Below are 20,465 nucleotides of genomic sequence, written 5' to 3'. Positions count from 1 at the left end.
AGAGAACATTCACCATGAGAGTACAATGGTGTGATGATTTAACATTTGGGTGCTTCTTTTTTAAAACTTTGAACAATACCAGTACACAAATTAAAACATATAATTATTTGCTGCCTTCTATTAAACAACAAAGTTACACTGACATTATTCTATTGTATTGAATTACATTACAAATCATTTTGGCAGTCACCCCACTTGTATATAAATGGTGCGACTTACATTCAGAAGTAAAGATATTCAAATACTTTTTTATTCTGGTGACTTTGGACAAAGTAATTCTGTTCAATCCTTTCTCCTTTGCTCTGTGATGTTTTCTCTCCAGCCACTGACAAACAGAGCTCTGACCTCAGTTGCTGTATAAGGGCTTAAACAAAGCTGTTCTCTCCCTGAGGGTGACACAAGGCAAATCAACTGATCCTTGATTACACACATCCTTGATTACACACATCCTTGATTACACACAGGCTTTGTGATAATCCCAATCAACAGCTCAATCGATCACATTTGTATGGGAAACAGTTCAAGTGAAACTAAAAGAGGGAAAGAGCCAGATAATGTTAAGGGAAACATTGACCTTACAATACTCTTTAATTTGGATGATGCCTTATATGAATCAGAACAGATGTTCTATGAACAGGTGCTTCTGAGGGATGGTGGCATCACTGCACTTTTACTTGCTAGCATGATAACAGGAAACTTCCCAACAGCAAGTGGGACAGATTAAGAAGGGGGAGGGGAAACAACTACAAACTATCAGGGCAAAGCTACTGCCTTTTTAAGATAGGGAAAGTGGGGGGGGGGGGTGGTGTATGGGCCACAGAGACCCATGAGGCGGCACATAATGGCCCAGTGTTGTCTGGGTTATGGGAGGGTTTGGCCGGCTGGGATTTCCTTGTCTCGACGTGCTCTAGCGACTCCTTGTGGTTGTGCCAGGCGCCTGCAAGCTGACTTTGATCGTCAGTTGGACGGTGTTTCCTCTGACACATTCGTGTGGCTGGCTTCCGGGTTAAGCAAGCAGTGTAGCTTGGCAGGGTCGTGTTTCGGAGGGCGCATGGCTCTCGACCTTCACCTCTCCCGAGTCCGTAGGGGAGTTGCAGCGATGAGACAAGACTTTAACTACCAATTGAACCACGAAAAAGGGGTGAAAGTTAAACAAATGAAATATGTATGGGCCTGTCAAGGACAAGGTAGAGGAAGAGGTGACTGTGGCTGAAAGATCACACTTTGTATGCTGTGGGGAACATAAATCCTGATGGGCCTTCATAGCAGACTTGATCACACACCTTTTTTGTGGTTGCAATAGTGTTGTTCCAATCTCTTTAAGGGATGAGCTCCCTAGGGTGCGTGCCTGTGTGTGCGTTGGTGCGTGTGCTTAGAGATCAACACACATTTTTGCTAGTACGTTATATGCAGTATGCATCATGCATGTATTCTCAGTCTGCTTCAACATAATTCCCTCACTACCAGACTCCCACACTTCTCAAGAACCTTCACATTCCACCTCCATCCCTGCCTGTTGTCAACCCAGGGCCTGGAGTGGCTTTAGTACGCTGTCGAGCTAATGGCTGAACGGCCCACAAGCATTAAGACATTCATCTACACACATTGCAGGCTAACTAGCTCCCTAAGTCTCACTGCAATTTAGTCAAGTCTCCAAATAACCCACTTACCCTCACTGCAATGCGCTCCTGGCCTCTCAATATCTGATTTCTCCATGCCCTGTGAATTGCCCACTCACTGCCGTAGCACTCTGTTGGCTCTGTGTTTACACAACTACGTCACTCCTCTTAACAGCTGTTGCTTTAGCGCCTAACAGGAATGTTACTCCAAAATATTTTCTAGCCCTCTTCTCTGAGGCTTGGGTTTTAGAGGTCTGGAATGGCGGTCAGTTCCCTAGTAATCATAGGTTGGATCCCTTGATTTCATGCAGCCTGATAGTACTGGAAAGCTGACAACAAAAGGGTGATACTGTGGCTTCACTATGACTTCTGCTAGGCTGTGAAATTTCCATCTGCCATATTGCGTCCATTTAACCAGTGTTTCAGCTCCGTGTTTGTGAGTTATCTAGGCCCAAGAGAAATAGGTTCCTGGAATGTGTTTTAGTTATTTAGTGCTTAAAGAAGGATGCATTGTGGGCCTCCAGGGTGGCGCAGTGATCTAGGGCACTGCATCGCAGTCCGTGGGGCGACGCACAATTGGCCTAGCGTCGTCCAGGTTAGGGAGGGTTTGGCCGGCAGGGATATCCTTGTCTCATCGCGCACTAGCGACTCCTGTGGCGGGCCGGGCGCAGTGCATGCTAACCAGGTCGCCAGGTGCACGGTGTTTTCTCCGACACATTGGTGCGGCTGTCTTCCGGGTTGGATGCGCGCTGTGTTAAGAAGCAGTGCGGCTTGGTTGGGTTGTGTATCGGAGGACGCAGGTCTTTCAACCTTCGTCTCTCCCGAGCCTGTACGGGAGTTGTAGCGATGAGACAAGATAGTAACTACTAACAATTGGATACCACGAAATTGGATGAGAAAAGGGGGTAAAATTCAAAAAATAAAAAAGAAGGATGCACAGTCTCCTTCCTCATTAGTTGGTACAAGGTCTGCAGACAGTTTCAGCCTGTGAAGAAAACTGATCTAACTGGGACTAAAAAGAGCCTGACCATCTAATGAGAGAATCTCTCCTGTGGTCTGGCAGTGTTTGATCACACAGAAAACAGTGGGCTTAACTGTTGCTCCTTGGAAGTATGTGGGTGGGTGTGTGTGTGTTATCTTGCCTACCCTTAAGTGTCTGTTTGTCAATTAATTGGTGTTTGTGTGTGTTCTGATTAGAAGAGGAGGAGTCAGTGTTACAGTGACACAGACATCCAAGTAGACAGGTCCGGATCAGAACAAACAGGCAAAGCAACAAACAGATGAACATGCACAGACATGGTCAGCCAAATGAATCCATTCATCAGTGATGGAAGTCATTCTAATAGCCTTTCTGCTGTGGGTTCTTATGGGATAGCCTGGGCCGGTTTAAGTTCTTTCTCTCCTCATCTCTCTCAAAAGTGCACTCATGTTGTCCAAGTAGACACCTGGTTAATGATGACTCATTATATTGTGAAAATGCCCTGGTATCCATGTTTCTCCCTGACTATTCTGATCACTCCTTTCTTCTCCATTTTCTCCCTCTCCAGCTCTCACCAATGTGAAGTTATGGGCCATCGACCGACAATGCTTTCAAACTATTATGATGAGGACGGGCCTGATCAAACACACCGAATACATGGAGTTTTTAAAAAGGTGAGGAACAGAAATACTATATATTCCCTGTATATTGCTACATTCTTATGTATTTTATTTCATTCCTGTTTTGTTAGTTACTATTTTATATTATTTTTAAACTCTGCATCATTGGGAAAGGTTTGTAAGCAAGCATTTCAATGTAAAGTCTACACCAGTTGTATTGAGTGCATGTGATGAATAACATTGGATTTGATTACATTATAACATTTAATTATTTATCAATATACCAGACTCATACGACCTAGGGTTGGCGATATTGAAGTGATTTAACATTGAAGTCACATTTCCCCATTCGTATCCAGTTACATAATGATAGTTAACCAGTGCAATTGTCAAACGCATGCTTGTTTGCAATTTCGACCTGTTAGAGCCGGTGCCCTTCTGTTTTCAAACCATAGCGCCAGGTTTGTTAATTGACCTGTCTGTCTTATATGAGTCTCTTGCGCTGAGGTAGGAGGGGTGGCAGTATCTGAGGTGTGTCTTTATAAAAAACATATACCAAAGTGACAATTTCAGGCAGCACTGGTGGGGATATTTAAGACCAACCAAAAGCTGGTGTTAGCAGTAACTTGGTGGGTTATGGTATGGATTCTGACAGTGGAAGTGCAGCCTGTCCAGCCATGACAACCACGTGTTACGCACGCCTCTGTGAAGTGGGAACGCAACACCCTGCTACAACTCAACTCTGTGAAGCGAAAGAGGTGTGGACTGTAGGTGCGAGTAAGGATGACAAAAGGCAGAATTTACCCCTTACTAGGAATGTATTCCTTCACACAGTAATATAGGGAAAAGGGGCTGGACAGAACCAAAGCAAAGAAAGTAAATGTCAAAGCCCCCTCTCCTATCTAACCAGCCTAACCACTACGTATCTAACTTAGCACCACCTGGTGCGCTAACCAAAATACAGGGGTGGTCCACCCAGGTCTTACCTAGTGTGCCTAGACAGTGAATATACTACTCTTGCCTAAGCACTCCCTAGGCTTTCTGAGAAACAACCAACACTATATAACCCTCAGCTCCCTGAAAAACAACCAACACCACTCTCAGCAATTGAATTCTCTATATCTCAATCAATCTTTCCAGCAATGATCTTCCAGCAATGATCTCTCATCTGAACAGAACACTGGCTTTTATATAGCTTCAGAAGGAATGGGTAATTGGAGACAGCTGCATCTTGACGAGGGGGCGGGGTCAGCTCTCCAATTAGCCATGGAGTCGACCAATCAGCTGCTTGAGGGATTTCAGGAAGCCATTTACTGAAATACACACATGCAAATACACCAACTACAACACAGAAACTGGGGAACGTAGTAACATGGAACAAGATTAATTTTCTTTTTTGTTCCCGTAAACCTTATATTTAGAAACATAAAAACAAATATTTGTTCACATTTCGTTTAAATTGATTAAAAACCAAGCATAGCTTCCCCTCCTCTCAATGAAGGCTGTTTTTTGGTCATGACCAATGCATTCGACAGTTAGTCAAACCTTTCATAAAGGGTTTGACTCATGAGACCTCTTAATTAATCAAAAACCCAAAGAATGTAAATTAATCAAAACTAAGCCTTAATTCACACAATAAAAAAAAAAAAGTAACAACATGTCCGACACAGCCCAGGACCCATAGCCCGACCACCAGTGTTAAGATTTTCCATTGCGTTTGGTTTGTTAAAATAGAGCCCAATGTCTCCTTCAACTTTGTTACGCATCTGGAAGTACCCACTCTACCGGAACAATTATTATCCCTTCTTCCTGCTCTCTTTCTTCTCTCTATCTGACGTTGGCATTAGCATAGGGTTTGGCAGAGGAGACGGGCTGAAGACAGGGAAGCCTATTATCATATTAAAGGCAGAATTTTGTTGCACGGACATACAGCGTGGGATAAAATATGTCCTCATCAAAAGATGGAGGGAGAGGAGCGTGTCATATGCATCAAGCAGGATATATGAGGTGCATTGGAAATGTACTGCTTTCTCTGTCTGTTCTGCTGTCTGTCCCTCTGATTGTCCCCCTGTTCTGTCTTTCACAATCTTTCCCTCTTTTTGCCAAGCAGCAGCTACTCTTCCTGGGGTCCAGAAAGCAGTTATATACAATTAAAAACATTACATTACATTTCACAACAGATTTCACATTAAGTGTGTGCACTCAGGCCATTCCTCTACCACCACTTATCTACAACAAAAAAATCGATGTGTACGTGTGTGTATATTGTGTATGTTATCATGTGTGTGTAGGTGTGTGTAGGCGTGTGTCTGTGTGTGTACCTCTTCATAGTCCCTACTGTTCCATAAGGTCTATTCTTATCAGTTTTTTTATCTGATTTTACTGCTTGCTTGAGTTAGTTGATGTGGAATTGTTCCATGTAGTCATGGCTCTATGTTGTACTGTGCGCTCATAGTCTTTTCTGGACTTGGGGACCTTTAAGAAATTTCTGGTAGCATGTCTTGTGGGGTATGCATGGGTGTCTGAGCTGTGTGCTAGTAGTTTAAACAGACAGCTCGGTGCATTCAACATGTCAATACTTCTCACAAATACAAGTCCTTCTCTCCTTTGAGCCTGGAGAGATTGACATGCTTATTATTAATGTTAGCTCTCTGTGTACATTTAAGGGTCAGCCGTGCTGCCCAGTTCTGGGACAATTTTCCTAAGTCCCTGTTTGTGGCACCTGACCACATGACTGGACCGTAGTCCAGGTACGACAAAACTAGGGCCTGTAGGACCTGCCTTGTTGATAGCATTGTTAAGAAGGAAGAACAGCGCTTTATTATGGACAGGCCTCTCCCCATTAGTTTACAATCCAGAATTACTCCAACAGTTTAGTCTCCTCAACCTGCTCATTTTCCAAATTTTTCATTACAAGATTGAGATTTAGGGTTTGGTCAATGATTTGTCCCATATACAATGCTTTTAGTTTTTGAAATATTTAGATCTAACTTATTTCTTGCCACCAATTATTAAAATGACTGCAGCTCTTTGTTAAGTGTTGCAGTGATTTCACTTGCTGTGGTAGATGACGTGTATAGAGTTGAGACATCAGCAGACATAGACGCACAGGCTTTACTCAGAGCCGATGGTAGGTCATTAGTAAAGTTTGAAAAAAGTAAGGGGCCTAGAAAGCCGCCCTGGGGAATGCCTGACTCTACCTGGATTATGTTGGAGAGGCTTCAATTAAAGAACACCCTCTGTGTTCTGTTAGACAGGTAACTCTCGATCCACAACATAGCAGGGGATGTAAAGCCATAACACATACGTTTTTCCAGCAGCAGATTATGATTGATAATCTCAAAAGTTGCACTGAAGTCAAGCAAAACAGCTCCCATAATATTTTCATTATCAATTTCTCTCAGCCAATCATCAGTCATTTGTGTAAGTGCGTACATGTTGAATGCCCTTCCCTTTAATTGTGCTGAAAATCTGTTGTTAATTTGTTTAAATAGCATTGTGTCTGGTCAAACAATTATTTTCAAACAAGTTTACTATGGGCTGGTAACAGGCTGATTTGGTTGGCTGTTTGAATGAGAAAATGCTTTTAATTTCCCTCTTCCACACTTACTTTACAGAATTCAAAATTACAATTATTGTCTTTCAGAATTTGGTCAGTTATGCATGGGTGTGTAGGTTCAGAATTTGTTGTTGGCATGTCATGCCTAAATTTTCTAATTTTGCCAATGAAAAAAATATTAAAGTGGTTGCCAATATCAGTGGGTTTTGTGATGAATGATGGAGCCAAGTTGACCATTTTTGCCACAATGTCATTTAAGGTGCTCCAAAGCTTTACTATTATTCTATATATGATTTATCTTTGTTTCATAGTATAGTTTCTTCTTCTTGATCAGTTTAGTCACATGATTTCTCAATTTACAGTACATTTGCCAATGGGCTGTGCAGCCAGACTTATTTTCCATTCCTTTTGTCCCCCTGCCGCCCATAAAATGTCAAAATTCCAGTCATTTTCTTAATGGGTGCACTTAATGGGTGTATATTAGTAACTGGAATAAAGACTTTCATAAATGTGTCAAGTGCAGTGACTGGTTTCTCCTCATTACATACCACAGACCAGCAAATATTCTTTACATCTTCAAAATAGGAATCACTACAAAATGACTCATATGACCTCTTATACACTATATTACGGCCAGCTGTTGGAACTTTGGTTTTCCTAGATATGGCTACTATATTATGATCACTACATCCAATGGATTTGGATACTACTTTAGAGTAGATTTCTGCAGCATTGGCAAGTAAAGATGTGATCAATACATGGATTGTTTCATTGTAAATACCCTGTTAGGTTGACTGATAACCTGAACCAGGTTGCAGGCACTGGTTAGATTTTGAAGATTTTTCTTGAGTGGGCAGCTTGATGAAACTAAATCAATATTAAGGTCACCCAGAAAATACAGTATACCTCTCTGTTGATATCACATACATTATCAAGCATTTCACTCATAATATCCAGATACTGACTGTTAGCACTTGGTGGTCTATAGCAGCTTCCCTCAAGAATGGGCTTTAGGTGAGGCAGGTGAACTTGTAGCCATTTTACTTCAACAGCATTCAACATGAGGTCCTCTCTAAGCTTTACAGGAATATGACTCTGAACATAAACGGCAACAACTCCACCATTGGCATTCCTGTCTCTTCTGAAGATGTTCAAACCATGTATTGCTACCACTGTATCATCAAAGGTATTATCTTAGTAAGTTTCAGAGATATATGTCAGTATATGAATATTATCTGTTCCTAGCAAGTTCTCGATTTCATGAACCTTGTTTCTTAGGCTACATAGTATGTTATTCTGGGCTATTTTTTAGCACTTTCCTGGAATTTTTGATAGTTTGTATTGCTTTGTAGTGTGTACGGCCCAGTACATCACTGGGGCCAAGCTTCCTGCCATCCAGGACCTATATAATAGGCGGTGTCAGAGGAAAGCCCGTAAAATTAAGAGTCTCTAGTCACCCAAGTCATAGACTATTTTCTCTGCTACTGCACGGCAAGCAGTACAGGGGGTGCATAAGACTGCTGACAAATTGATCAAATGGCAACCTGACTATTACATTGACCCCCCCCCCCCCCCCCATTTATTTTGTACAATGCTGCTACTCACTGTTTATTATCTATGCATAGTCACTTCACCCCTACCTACATGTACAAATGACCTCTAACCTGTGCCTCCGCACACTGACTCTGTACCGGTACCCCGTGTATATAGCCTTGTTATTGTTGTGTTATTGTGTTTCTTTTTATTATTTTTTACTTTAGTTTATAGTTTGGGTAAATATTTTCTGAACTCTTCTTGAACTGCACTGTTGGTTAAGGGCTTGTAAGTAAGCATTTCACTGTAAGGTGTGCACTTGTTGTATTCAGCTCATGTGACAAATAAAGTTTGATTTGATTAGAATTTACTGGGAGGCTTATCAGAGGTAGACATGACAGTGATATTTATGTTTGAGCTGATGCAATGCAGGGTGAGTTGGCCCCAAACTGACTTCCTACTAGGGCATACCGCCTCAGTGCTAACAGTATAGGTTCTTGGGCACATGATTACAGCGTAGGATTGACAGAGGCATTCAGCGGAGTTAAATTAGGTTACTTAAATTATGACTGCCAATGCCCCTGGGATAATGTACATTTGTAGCAGCAACTCAGCGACACAATGGTAGGGATTATCTGAGCAGGGCTTAGGTCACTGATAAGTCATTGTCTCAACGCAGCCTTGAAATGCACGGACAGGGTCCAGGAGCCAAGATGTTCTAGTTTGTTAGCAAGGGGGTGTAATTCTGGTCCTGGAGTGACGGCTGCTTTTCATCCAGGGTTTTTGCCAATTATTTATTAATTTTTTATTTCACCTTTATTTAACCAGGTAGGCAAGTTGAGAACAAGTTCTCATTTACAATTGCGACCTTAGAAAACCTTGCGAAATTAGAATTGAAGTCAGTCAATTCAGGAAGTGATTTGAATTTTAAATTCAAAAATATATATATTTTTAAAATAATTAGCTTCTCCTTTTCAGTTTATGGAGAAATTGTTGAAAATAGGTGGCATTTCAGTTTGCTTCCTGAATTGACCCCAACCCTTTTTTATCGTTGCCATTCAATTAGAGATTGCTAACACCTGGCTAACCCATTTTCCAGCAAATCAATTACCTGAATTGATCAATTAAGGGCCAAGGGGAATGAAAATCAGCGGGACTGTGGCACTCGAGTTCAGATGGTTCACAGTCCCATTTTAGAAGACTGGGGTCTAAGCCACGTGCATGCAAACCCTCACACACACACAAAGACACTTGTAAACACCATCCTATTCCACTTTAACAGTTTTGAACCTAACAACATGATGATCAAATTTACCATTTTATTACAACCCAATTAAGTCGTTAGATGCATAACTTTCCATAACAGAGGCTTTTTGTTTGCCGGAATTGTTTCATGGCTCGGGGCCTAAAGTCACATATGTTTCCCATTGTAAGGAACTATCTGACAAGCCATTTTCTGGCCAGGGTCCATGGAGGAAAGTCAGCACCAGGAGTCAGTGCTGGGGCGAGATGGTTCAGATTACTTTAATAAAGCATGGAAAACGAGAGGGACTTGGAGATGGAGAAACAGAGAGATGATATAGAGAGATAAAAGCCTTTGTTCCAATGCCTGGGTGCTATTTTTCTCTCCCCTCTGATAAACATTGGCCAGTTTTCTTTAGTCCATGTCGATAACGAGCAGATGGGATTTAGGATTCAGAGGACTGCAAGGAAATGCACAGAACAAACATCAAACCTCTTCAACCTCAGAGTGTGTGTGTGTGTGTGTGTGTGTCTACGCATACAGAATACCACACATAGTAAATGTGTAGTGTATTTATATAGGTTCATTTCTGGATTATACTTTCACCAACGTTAAGAAAACTGAGCGAGCATAATAACAGAAACTCTATTCAGGCTAACCTATTGACTGTGTAGCTGCTGATATTACATGACCTTATACTGAGTGTACAAAACATTAGCAACACCTTCCTAATATTGAGTTGCACCCACTTTTGCCCTCAGAACAGCCTCATTTCATCAGGGCATGGATTCTACAAGGTGTCGAAAGTGTTCCACAGGGATGCTGGCCCTTGTTGACTCCAATTCTTCCCACAGTTTTATCAAGTTGGCTGGATGTCCTTTGGGTGGTAGACCATTCTAGATACACACTGGAAACTGTTGAGCGTGAAAAACCCAGCACTGTTGCAATTCATGAGCCGGTGCGCCTAGCACCTACTACCATAGCCCATTCAAAGGCATTTAAATTTTTTGTCTTGCCCATTCACCCTCTGAATGGCACACATACTGTACACATTCTGTGTGTCAAGGCTTAAAAATCCTTATTTAATCTGTCTCCTACCATTCATCTACACTGATTGAATGGGTTTAACTGGTGACATCAGTATGGGATCATAGCTTTCACCTGAATGAACCTGGTCAGTCTATGTCATGTTTATATATCAGTGTATATGTCTATTAGCATCAATGCCCTGTAGCATTGTGGATCCCTATTCTTCCTTGACTTCCTGACTCTTTTCTTCCTGCAGTGTTCCAACGTTCCATGAACTTCCGGAGGAGATACTAAGCAAGCTGGCTGATGTCCTTGAGGAGGTAGGTCCTCCTTTGAAAGCCATTTATGTACACAAATGTGTTCGCCAAGGATACACATTTCTATGGAAACAAAAGAGTTTGTTGGATGAATGGCGTGAATGGATAATGGAGGCCTACAGGTTGAGGATGTTCTTGCTATGCTGAAGGCAGAGAAGGTTTGAGAGTTCTGAGCAACTGAGTATGGTGTTGATGAACTTGTGATGTGACAACACATACAATTGAAAATATAATTGAAATTCTTGAAGGACTAATTTAAATTCTTGGAGGAATCTCACCAGTCAAAGATGGTCAGATCACCACTTTTGCCCAGAGGAATGTATATATTGTACCTGTTCTCTGGTTTACCTTTTTTGTTTCGGTTTCCTCTCTGAATTATTTCAGACTTCTGGTGGTTTTGTAAAAGGTTATATGTTTTCTTTGGACATTGCAATAGCAATGATTTTTTTAGCACTACACTTCTGAGCTCCATTTGTTTGTTATCCTTTTTCCTTTGATATGTTCTCCAGTTTCACTTTGGCTGCAAACTGCTTTTTACATTTAGTTTGTCCTGCAGGCTTTTAGAAGCCTGTAACATTTGCATTTCTGTGTGTGTGTGTGTGTGTGTGTGTGTTCAGATAATGACCAGGAAGTGGTCCCAATTTTGGCCATAAAGTGTTCACTTCACAAGGACAGAAAAATCTATCAATTATGCTAAGCTATGAAAATCTATGCACTCTCTACAACTTAAGGTTTTTCCTATTCCGTTTTAGTTTCTTTCAACATAAATATTTACCTCTCTTTCAAGAGAATGAATACATGACACACAATCATTAAAGTTCATTTTAAAGCTATAATATTGTTTTAGCATGTTATTCAATGTGTGTATAACGCTTGCCATTTCGTAGAAAATGAGAACCTTTGTGACTGCAGTGGTAAAATGAAGCAATGCATTTAAAAAAGAACAGACCATCTGACTAATGCTTGGGACATACGCTGACTGCCAAACACAAACCAAAATAACATGTTAACATTATGTTTCTGAGAGCCCCTCTGTGTCATTCGCCCCTATGTTGTATTCACCAAAGTACTGTTTATTCTAATGTCAATCAGGTGCTGTCTTATTGATTTGTCTGAGATAGACTGAGACATACAGTGCATTTGGAAAGTATTCAGACCTCTTCCCTTTTTCCACATTTTGTGGAAATACCCCATAATGACAAAGTGAAAACAGGTTTTTATAGATGTTTGCAAATGTATAAAATAAAAAAATAGAAATACCTTATTTACTTAAGTATTCAGACCCTTTGCTATGAAACTTGAAATTGAGCTCAGGTGCATCCTTGAGATGTTTTTACAACTTGATTGGACATGATTTGTAAAGGCATACACCTGTCTATATCAGGTCTCACAGTTGACAGGGCATGTTAGAGCAAGTATCTAGCCATGAGGTCAAAGGAATTGTCCGTAGAGCTCCGAGACAGGATTTTGTCAATGCACAGATCTGGGGAAGGGTACTAAAAAATGTCTGCAGCATTGAAGGTCCCCAAGAACACTGTGACCTCCATCATTCTTGTATGGAATAAGTTTGGCACCACCAAAAGTATTCCTAGGGCTGGCCGCCCGGACAAACTGAGCAATCAAGGGAGAAGGGCCTTGGTCAGGGAGGTGATGGTCACTCTGACAGAGTTCCAGTTCCTCTGTGGAGATGGGAGAACCTTCCAGAAGGACAATCATCTCTGCAGCACTCCACAAATCAGGTCTTTATGGTAGAGTGGCCAGACACTCCTCATTAAAAGGCACATGACAGCCCACTTGGTGTTGGCCAAAATACAACTAAAGACTCTGACCTTGAGAAACAAGATTCTCTTGTCTGATGAAACCAAGATTGAACTCTTTGGCCTGAATGCCAAGCGTCCCGGAGAAAACCTGGCACCATCCCTACGGTGAAGCATGGTGGTGGCAGCATCATGCTGTGGGGATGTTTTTCAGCGGCAGGGACTGGTAGACTAGTCAGGATCGAGGGAAAGATGAATGGAGCAAAGCACTGAGAGATCCTTGATGAAAACCTGCTCCAGAGTGCTCAGGACCTCAGACTGGGCCGAAGGTTCACCTTCCAACAGGACAACAACCCTAAGCAAACAGCCAAGACAATGCAGGAGTGGGTTTGGGACAAGTCTCTGAATATCCTTGAATTGCCCAGCAAGAGCCCGGGACTTGAATCCGATCAAACATCTCTGGAGAGAGCTGAAAATAGCTGTGCAGTGACGCTCCCCATCCAACCTGAAAGAGCTTGAGAGGATCTGTGGAGAAGAATGGGAGAAACTCAACAAATACAGGGTATGCCAAGCTTGTAGTGTCATAAACAAGATGTCACGTGTGCTCCCTCTCCGGCTTCTATTTCACTAGGCTGCTCGTTATGGCGCACACCTGTCTCCATCGTTACGCACACTTGTGCATTGTCAGACTCATCAGGACTCCATCACTTCCTTGATTACTTGCCCTGTATATAAATGTGATATTTCAGTTTGGGATTTATTTATACATTTGCTAACATTTCTAAAAACCTGTTTTGGCTTTTCATTATGGGATAGTGTGTCTAGATGAATGAGGAAAAAAACGCACACATCTAAACCCTGTTGCTAACAGGTACGTGTATATTGGGGCAGATCGCTAGAACACCACCCAGGATTTGACTGCTATACTGAAAAACAAGAAGACAATGTAACCTCTATGTTTTGAGATTGGATGACCATAATATACAAAGGTCAGCATCTGTTTCCATGGGCATTGTGTTTAGTTGGTCTGGTGTGGCACATTGGTCACAGTGTATTGATTGGCTGAGCCCTCTACAGGTTAAATGTCACAGCTTTGTCTTACAAAGGCCAGATACTCACTCTCACATACCACATTCAACCATCTTTGCCTGGATAAATGGCAGTGTGTTACACATAATCCTGTCTTTACCGGTTTAACACACCTAACTGTGTGTATGAGATTCAAGGAGAGGCTTTCAAATCAAGAGAAAACACAGGAAATGAGAGTGTGAAGAATATGGAGCGTGCGTGTGCGTCCGTGCACATACACGTTCGGCTGTGCCTATGTGCTTATATGTGTGTAAATATGTGTGTGCTTTCAAAGGATTGTTGCTTCAGGGGACTCTGCACCCCAACTAAGACAATACTGAGGGAAAATCTTTTCACCAATGCAACGTGTTCAAGGTGTCTCACCCTGGGGTGAAGTGGGTATTAGACAGAGGTGCCTGGGTGACTCATCCTTCTCACGTATCTTCTCCTCTTTGCTTCCAGACACACTATGAGGATGGAGAGTACATCGTCAGACAGGGAGCCACAGGAGACACCTTCTTCATTGTCAGCAAGGGAATGGTGAGACCCTCATCATCATCAACATTATTGATATAGGGCTCTCAGCCAGACATGTTACCTTCTGTCCCAGCCAGGGAGCCAAATAAGGTCAACGATTTACCCCATTCAAATTATCAAGATGTACAGTATCCATCTGTCTCAACTAGTGGAACAAACTTCTCTCTCTCTCTCTCTCTCTCTCTCTCTCTCTCACACTCTCACTTTCTCTCGCTCTCTCTTTGTGTGTCTTATCCTGGGTCTTTCTTTCCCTTTTTGTCTTCCCAGATCATATTAAAAGTTGAATTATCACTATTTCCCTCAGATTTAGCTATGCATTTCTGGTGGATGTGATGTCATACTGCAATAGAACCTTCTAATGAATGAAGATAGAAGCCTTAATTAAGTCAAACGACCTTCTATATCTTCACTTTGGCCATTTCTGCTGGACCTCCATCGCTCAGTTGTCAGCTAGCTAATGACCTGGTTAGTGGTTCCTCACAGACCATAGCACCAAGATGTCCATCAAAGATGTACAAAGATTTAGCATGCACAGATATGTCCATCACCCCTGCTCTGCATTAACCTCACTTTGATGTTGAATAATGTAGTGATTAGTCAACCATACAGTTACAGAAATGTCCATTACAGAAGGGTTTTACTGTACTTACAGTGCAGCTCATGGTCCCATAGGTCCCTTCTCTCAGAATGTATAACTGCTCACTCCCCCCTTATGGATTTAAAGTGGCACCCCACCCCTTTGTCCAGGTGAATGTGACCAGGGAAGACAAGCCCAGCGGGGATCCTGTCTACCTCCGCAGCATGGGGAAAGGAGACTGGTTCGGAGAGAAGGCCCTGCATGGGTAAGACTGATAAGCCCTCTACTCACACTTCTATCTCCCACTCTTTGCCCTGCCCCCACTCTTTCTCTATCTCTTTCCCTCCTTGTCTTTCCTCTATTTCTCTTTATTTTTCTCTCTACCTGCCCCTCTCGCTCTCCCTCTCTCTCCCTTTCATTCTCTTTTCCTCTTCGTCTTTCTAGGCAGGTGCTCTGTGGCAATGGATCAATCAGAATTGTGACCAGAATATCTGTTATGTACATACCCCCAATAAACCACATGCATCACATTGCCTGAGTGATCTCCCCCCTGACACATTGTGAATTACCTTGAGAACCTGGCAAGTGCTTGTATAAATCCAATGCATCATTATCATTGTCCGCAAATGTATTGGGTAAGACCGTACTTACAGTATATACTTCATTGTATTTATGTGTAGTTATGTACTCATGAACTTCACCTGTACAAAGGACTCCAATGTCGGACGTAGCCTTCTTTTCATTCCTTATTACCTTGTATTTCATAATGATTATTATGTTTTTTTGATCACATTATGCATTTTACCACAATTTCCACAAAATTCTCATTACCGCAACAGTACAAAAAAGGAATACACAAATCAATTTCTAATATATTTTTTTAACATTGCTCCTCTAATGAAAGGCCTGAGTTAAACGTACACTGAAAAGACAAATATGTAAAATGAAATTATAAAACATATCAAATTAAACCAGACTTTTTCTATAATTTGAGCTTTTTGGCTGTTTCAGTAATGAGAAGGCCAAGTGGGGTAAAAGGGGTGTTTGAGAATAAGAACCTCATTCTGAAGGCATATGTGACCGACCGGCTCAAGTCGGTCTTATTTGAAATTGTGTTTTTTATATTGGATAAAAGTAGAGACTCAAAATTGTATATCATACGCTACAGGAATAATGGGATATTAATTTTGCTTTGAAAGTTGATAAACTTGTAAACTCACTTTTTAGAAAATGTACTTTTAATGTTTTGGTACTGGTACTGGAGAGCTCTTCTTTGTCTACACCCATTCAGCATCGTTCACACCCCCTTAAGCTTTAGCCCTACCCGTCTCTTTAAGGGTTGATCCGAGCATTCTGTACAAACAACAGCAGTCAAGCACCCAAGCTAACTTGCTAGCTACTTCCAGACATGAGAAATGAGAGAACAGCTCACTTATCATCACTTGCCCTAGCAGAGCTGGTTAGGCTGTTATGTTATGCAGAGCGTTAGTCAGAGTGCTGTCAGATTGACCGCTTGTATATTCAGAGCGTTTCACTCGCGGAGCGTTCAGAGCACACACTGGACGCTCTGGCCGATGAGTAAGGTTGATCCGAACATTTTAACCTCACAACGGCAGTCAAGCACCCAAGCTTAGGCTGTTTTCATGTTATCCAGATCGTTGGTGACTGTTACTGTGCTTGTGGCAACAATTTAATTATGTTTTTTTGCTGACGTTTACTGATACCGGCCATATTCAACGGGTGTTCAGCGTTCGTAAATTCATCAGTTATTCTGTGCTCTGGCACACTCAGACGAGAGTCTTTTGTTTAGACATGTAGCTAGCTAGGTAAACAATGAATCATAATGCCAACTCATGACTTTACTACCCTGAATGAATCTGCAGGTAGCTAACCAACCAGGTTCAATGTTAGTTAACTAACATTAGGCTATAACTAGTCAAGCAAATGGCTCTGAGATATGAATAATAAGATCATACACATAACGTTAGCTAGCGAGCCAGCTAACGTTAGCTAGCTAACAGTACACTTTAACTTGAAATGAAACCACTTTCTGTCAAAATTAGAAATGTGTAACGTGGGAACATGTAACAAGCTAGGCTATCTTACCCATATATATCATGGATGGACGCGTCTCCTGTCGGATGCCATGGTTGCCCTTAGTTTGAAGATTTAATTTGGAGAGAGGTGTTTTCTCCTTCTCCTTAGCTAAAATCCTCGAATTCCACTGATTTAAAAACTTGGTCCCCACGAAGTGGAGAGCATACACGTAACGTTAGCTAGTGAGCCAGTCAGCTAACGTTAGCTAGCTAACAATACATTTTACCTTGACATTAGGCATATGCAGTTTTACTACGCAATACCTTTTTTTAAAGCCTGCATTAGAGAGGATTACCTAGACATACTAACCAGCTCAAATAGACAGAAGCATGCTATATGACAGACCAATCCAAACTCATCTCTCGGCATGTCCTGCCCACTTATTATCTCAGCCAATCATGGCTAGCGGGAAGGTTGCTAACTTTTTCTGTCGCTAAACCAACTAGGCTCATAATTTAACAATTGTATTCGTATTTGCATATGGCATACAAGTTTGTTATAAAGGCAAATGAAAGTTCATATGTTCGAGAAGGCATTTCTGACAAAAAACGCATTTAAAAACGTTTATGTTCAAACAGCTCTCCTGTGAAGTAGTGACACGCGACATACGCCTAGTTTCCTTAACTTAACCTCTACTACTCCTCTAGATGATGCGTTACGTAATGAGGTTACGTAATGAGATGTCCACAGACACTGTGAGTACATACAGTGCCTTGCGAAAGTATTCGGCCCCCTTGAACTTGCGACCTTTTGCCACATTTCAGGCTTCAAACATAAAGATATAAAACTGTATTTTTTTGTGAAGAATCAACAACAAGTGGGACACAATCATGAAGTGGAACAACATTTATTGGATATTTCAAACTTTTTTAACAAATCAAAAACTGAAAAATTGGGCGTGCAAAATTATTCAGTCCCCTTAAGTTAATACTTTGTAGCCACCTTTTGCTGCGATTACAGCTGTAAGTCGCTTGGGGTATGTCTCTATCAGTTTTGCACATCGAGAGACTGAAATGTTTTCCCATTCCTCCTTGCAAAACAGCTCGAGCTCAGTGAGGTTGGATGGAGAGCATTTGTGAACAGCAGTTTTCAGTTCTTTCCACATATTCTCGATTGGATTAAGGTCTGGACTTTGACTTGGCCATTCTAACACCTGGATATGTTTATTTTTGAACCATTCCATTGTAGATTTTGCTTTATGTTTTGGATCATTGTCTTGTTGGAAGACAAATCTCCGTCCCAGTCTCAGGTCTTTTGCAGACTCCATCAGGTTTTCTTCCAGAATGGTCCTGTATTTGGCTCCATCCATCTTCCCATCAATTTTAACCATCTTCCCTGTCCCTGCTGAAGAAAAGCAAGCCCAAACCATGATGCTGCCACCACCATGTTTGACAGTGGGGATGGTGTGTTCAGCTGTGTTGCTTTTACGCCAAACATAACGTTTTGCATTGTTGCCAAAAAGTTCAATTTTGGTTTCATCTGACCAGAGCACCTTCTTCCACATGTTTGGTGTGTCTCCCAGGTGGCTTGTGGCAAACTTTAAACTACACTTTTTATGGATATCTTTAAGAAATGGCTTTCTTCTTGCCACTCTTCCATAAAGGCCAGATTTGTGCAATATACGACTGATTGTTGTCCTATGGACAGAGTCTCCCACCTCAGCTGTAGATCTCTGCAGTTCATCCAGAGTGATCATGGGCCTCTTGGCTGCATCTCTGATCAGTCTTCTCCTTGTATGAGCTGAAAGTTTAGAGGGACGGCCAGGTCTTGGTAGATTTGCAGTGGTCTGATACTCCTTCCATTTCAATATTATCGCTTGCACAGTGCTCCTTGGGATGTTTAAAGCTTGGGAAATCTTTTTGTATCCAAATCCGGCTTTAAACTTCTTCACAACAGTATCTCGGACCTGCCTGGTGTGTTCCTTGTTCTTCATGATGCTCTCTGCGCTTTTTTTTGTTTTGTTTTTGTTTTGTTTTTTTACCCCTTTTTCTTCCCAATTTCGTGGTATCCAATTGTTGTAGTAGCTACTTTCTTGTCTCATTGCTACAACTCCCGTACGGGCTCGGGAGAGACGAAGATTGAATGTCATGCGTCCTCCGATACACAACCCAACCAGCCGTACTGCTTCTTAACACAGCGCGCATCCAACCCGGAAGCCAGCTGCACCAATGTGTCGGAGGCTACACCGTGCACCTGGCAACCTTGGCTAGCGGGCACTGCGCCCGGCCCGCCACAGGAGTCGCTGGTGCGCGATGAGACAAGGAGATCCCTACCGACCAATCCCTCCCTAACCCGGACGACGCTAGGCCAATTGTGCGTCGCCCCACGGACCTCCCGGTCGCTGCCGGTTACTACAGAGCCTGGGCGCGAACCCAGGGACTCTGATGGCACAGCTGGCGCTGCAGTACAGCGCCCTTAACCACTGCGCCACCCGGGATGCCGCTCTCTGCGCTTTTAACGGAACTCTGAGACTATCACAGTGCAGGTGCATTTATACGGAGACTTGATTACACACAGGTGGATTGTATTTATCATCATTAGTCATTTAGGTCAACATTGGATCATTCAGAGATCCTCACTGAACTTCTGGAGAGAGTTTGCTGCACTGAAAGTAAAGGGGCTGAATAATTTTGCACGCCCAATTTTTCAGTTTTTGATTTGTTAAAAAAGTTTGAAATATCCAATAAATATCGTTCCACTTCATGATTGTGTCCCACTTGTTGTTGATTCTTCACAAAAAAATACAATTTTATATCTTTATGTTTGAAGCCTGAAATGTGGCAAAAGGTCACAAAGTTCAAGGGGGCCGAATACTTTCGCAAGGCACTGTAAATATTATCAACTAGTATACAATTTTTTATGATTTATGGACAAACTACAACAACATATTTTGTGTTTTATTAAAATAAGTAAAATTGTATGAAATGACCCGAGAACATAATCTGGACGCATTTCAGTAATGAGAATTTGGGGTGAAAATGTACAAAATTCAGACAAAAGTGTAAAATGTATTTAAAATAACACACTTAGAACTAGACATCTTAGTCCTCAGAATGGTAGTTCATTTTTGCAGATGGATCATGGTTTTGAAACTCAATTTGCTACAGACATGTTTAAAACGGGTTTCATGAGAATCACCCGGTTAGTCTCCAGTGCGTTTCAGCCTTGGATGACACACACACACACACACACACACACACACACACACACACACACACACACACACACACACACACACACACACACACTGCCACGTGAGTAAAAAATATGGGATGTAGCTAGCACCACCTTGTGGTGACTAAATGAGGAACAATCCCCAATGAGCTCTATTTACCTGTGTGAAGCAAAACAGTTACAATGCATTTTGATGTATTGATTAGAAGTAATGCAGACAACCAATTACTGTGGAAGCAATAATTCACTGAGAAATCTCTACCCGTTTGGAGTGAGAGATATATTTCAGTCTAGATCATCAGTTGCTTGTCATATTTCTCACACAAACAGTTATATAAGATCCTTGTCTGATATTA

General features: G+C 41.8%; 1 protein-coding gene across 2 annotated transcripts in view; it reads left to right on the top strand.

Moving 5' to 3' along the window:
- The window catches only part of LOC139411631 (cGMP-dependent protein kinase 1-like), a 157,933-nt gene that overhangs the window by 102,027 nt on the left and 35,441 nt on the right, over positions 1–20,465 (top strand). For both annotated transcript variants that reach the window (XM_071158236.1, XM_071158228.1), the window contains exons 4-7: positions 3,167–3,272; positions 10,839–10,902; positions 14,187–14,264; positions 15,009–15,103. In XM_071158236.1, coding sequence (XP_071014337.1) covers positions 3,167–3,272; positions 10,839–10,902; positions 14,187–14,264; positions 15,009–15,103 — 343 coding nt within the window. The remainder of the gene's footprint in view (positions 1–3,166; positions 3,273–10,838; positions 10,903–14,186; positions 14,265–15,008; positions 15,104–20,465) is intronic.

Source organism: Oncorhynchus clarkii, chromosome 1 (genome assembly GCF_045791955.1).
Source record: "Oncorhynchus clarkii lewisi isolate Uvic-CL-2024 chromosome 1, UVic_Ocla_1.0, whole genome shotgun sequence".
NCBI lineage: Eukaryota > Metazoa > Chordata > Actinopteri > Salmoniformes > Salmonidae > Oncorhynchus > Oncorhynchus clarkii.
Note: the sequence above shows the minus strand (reverse complement) of the source record. Positions and strands in the feature narration are given on the sequence as shown.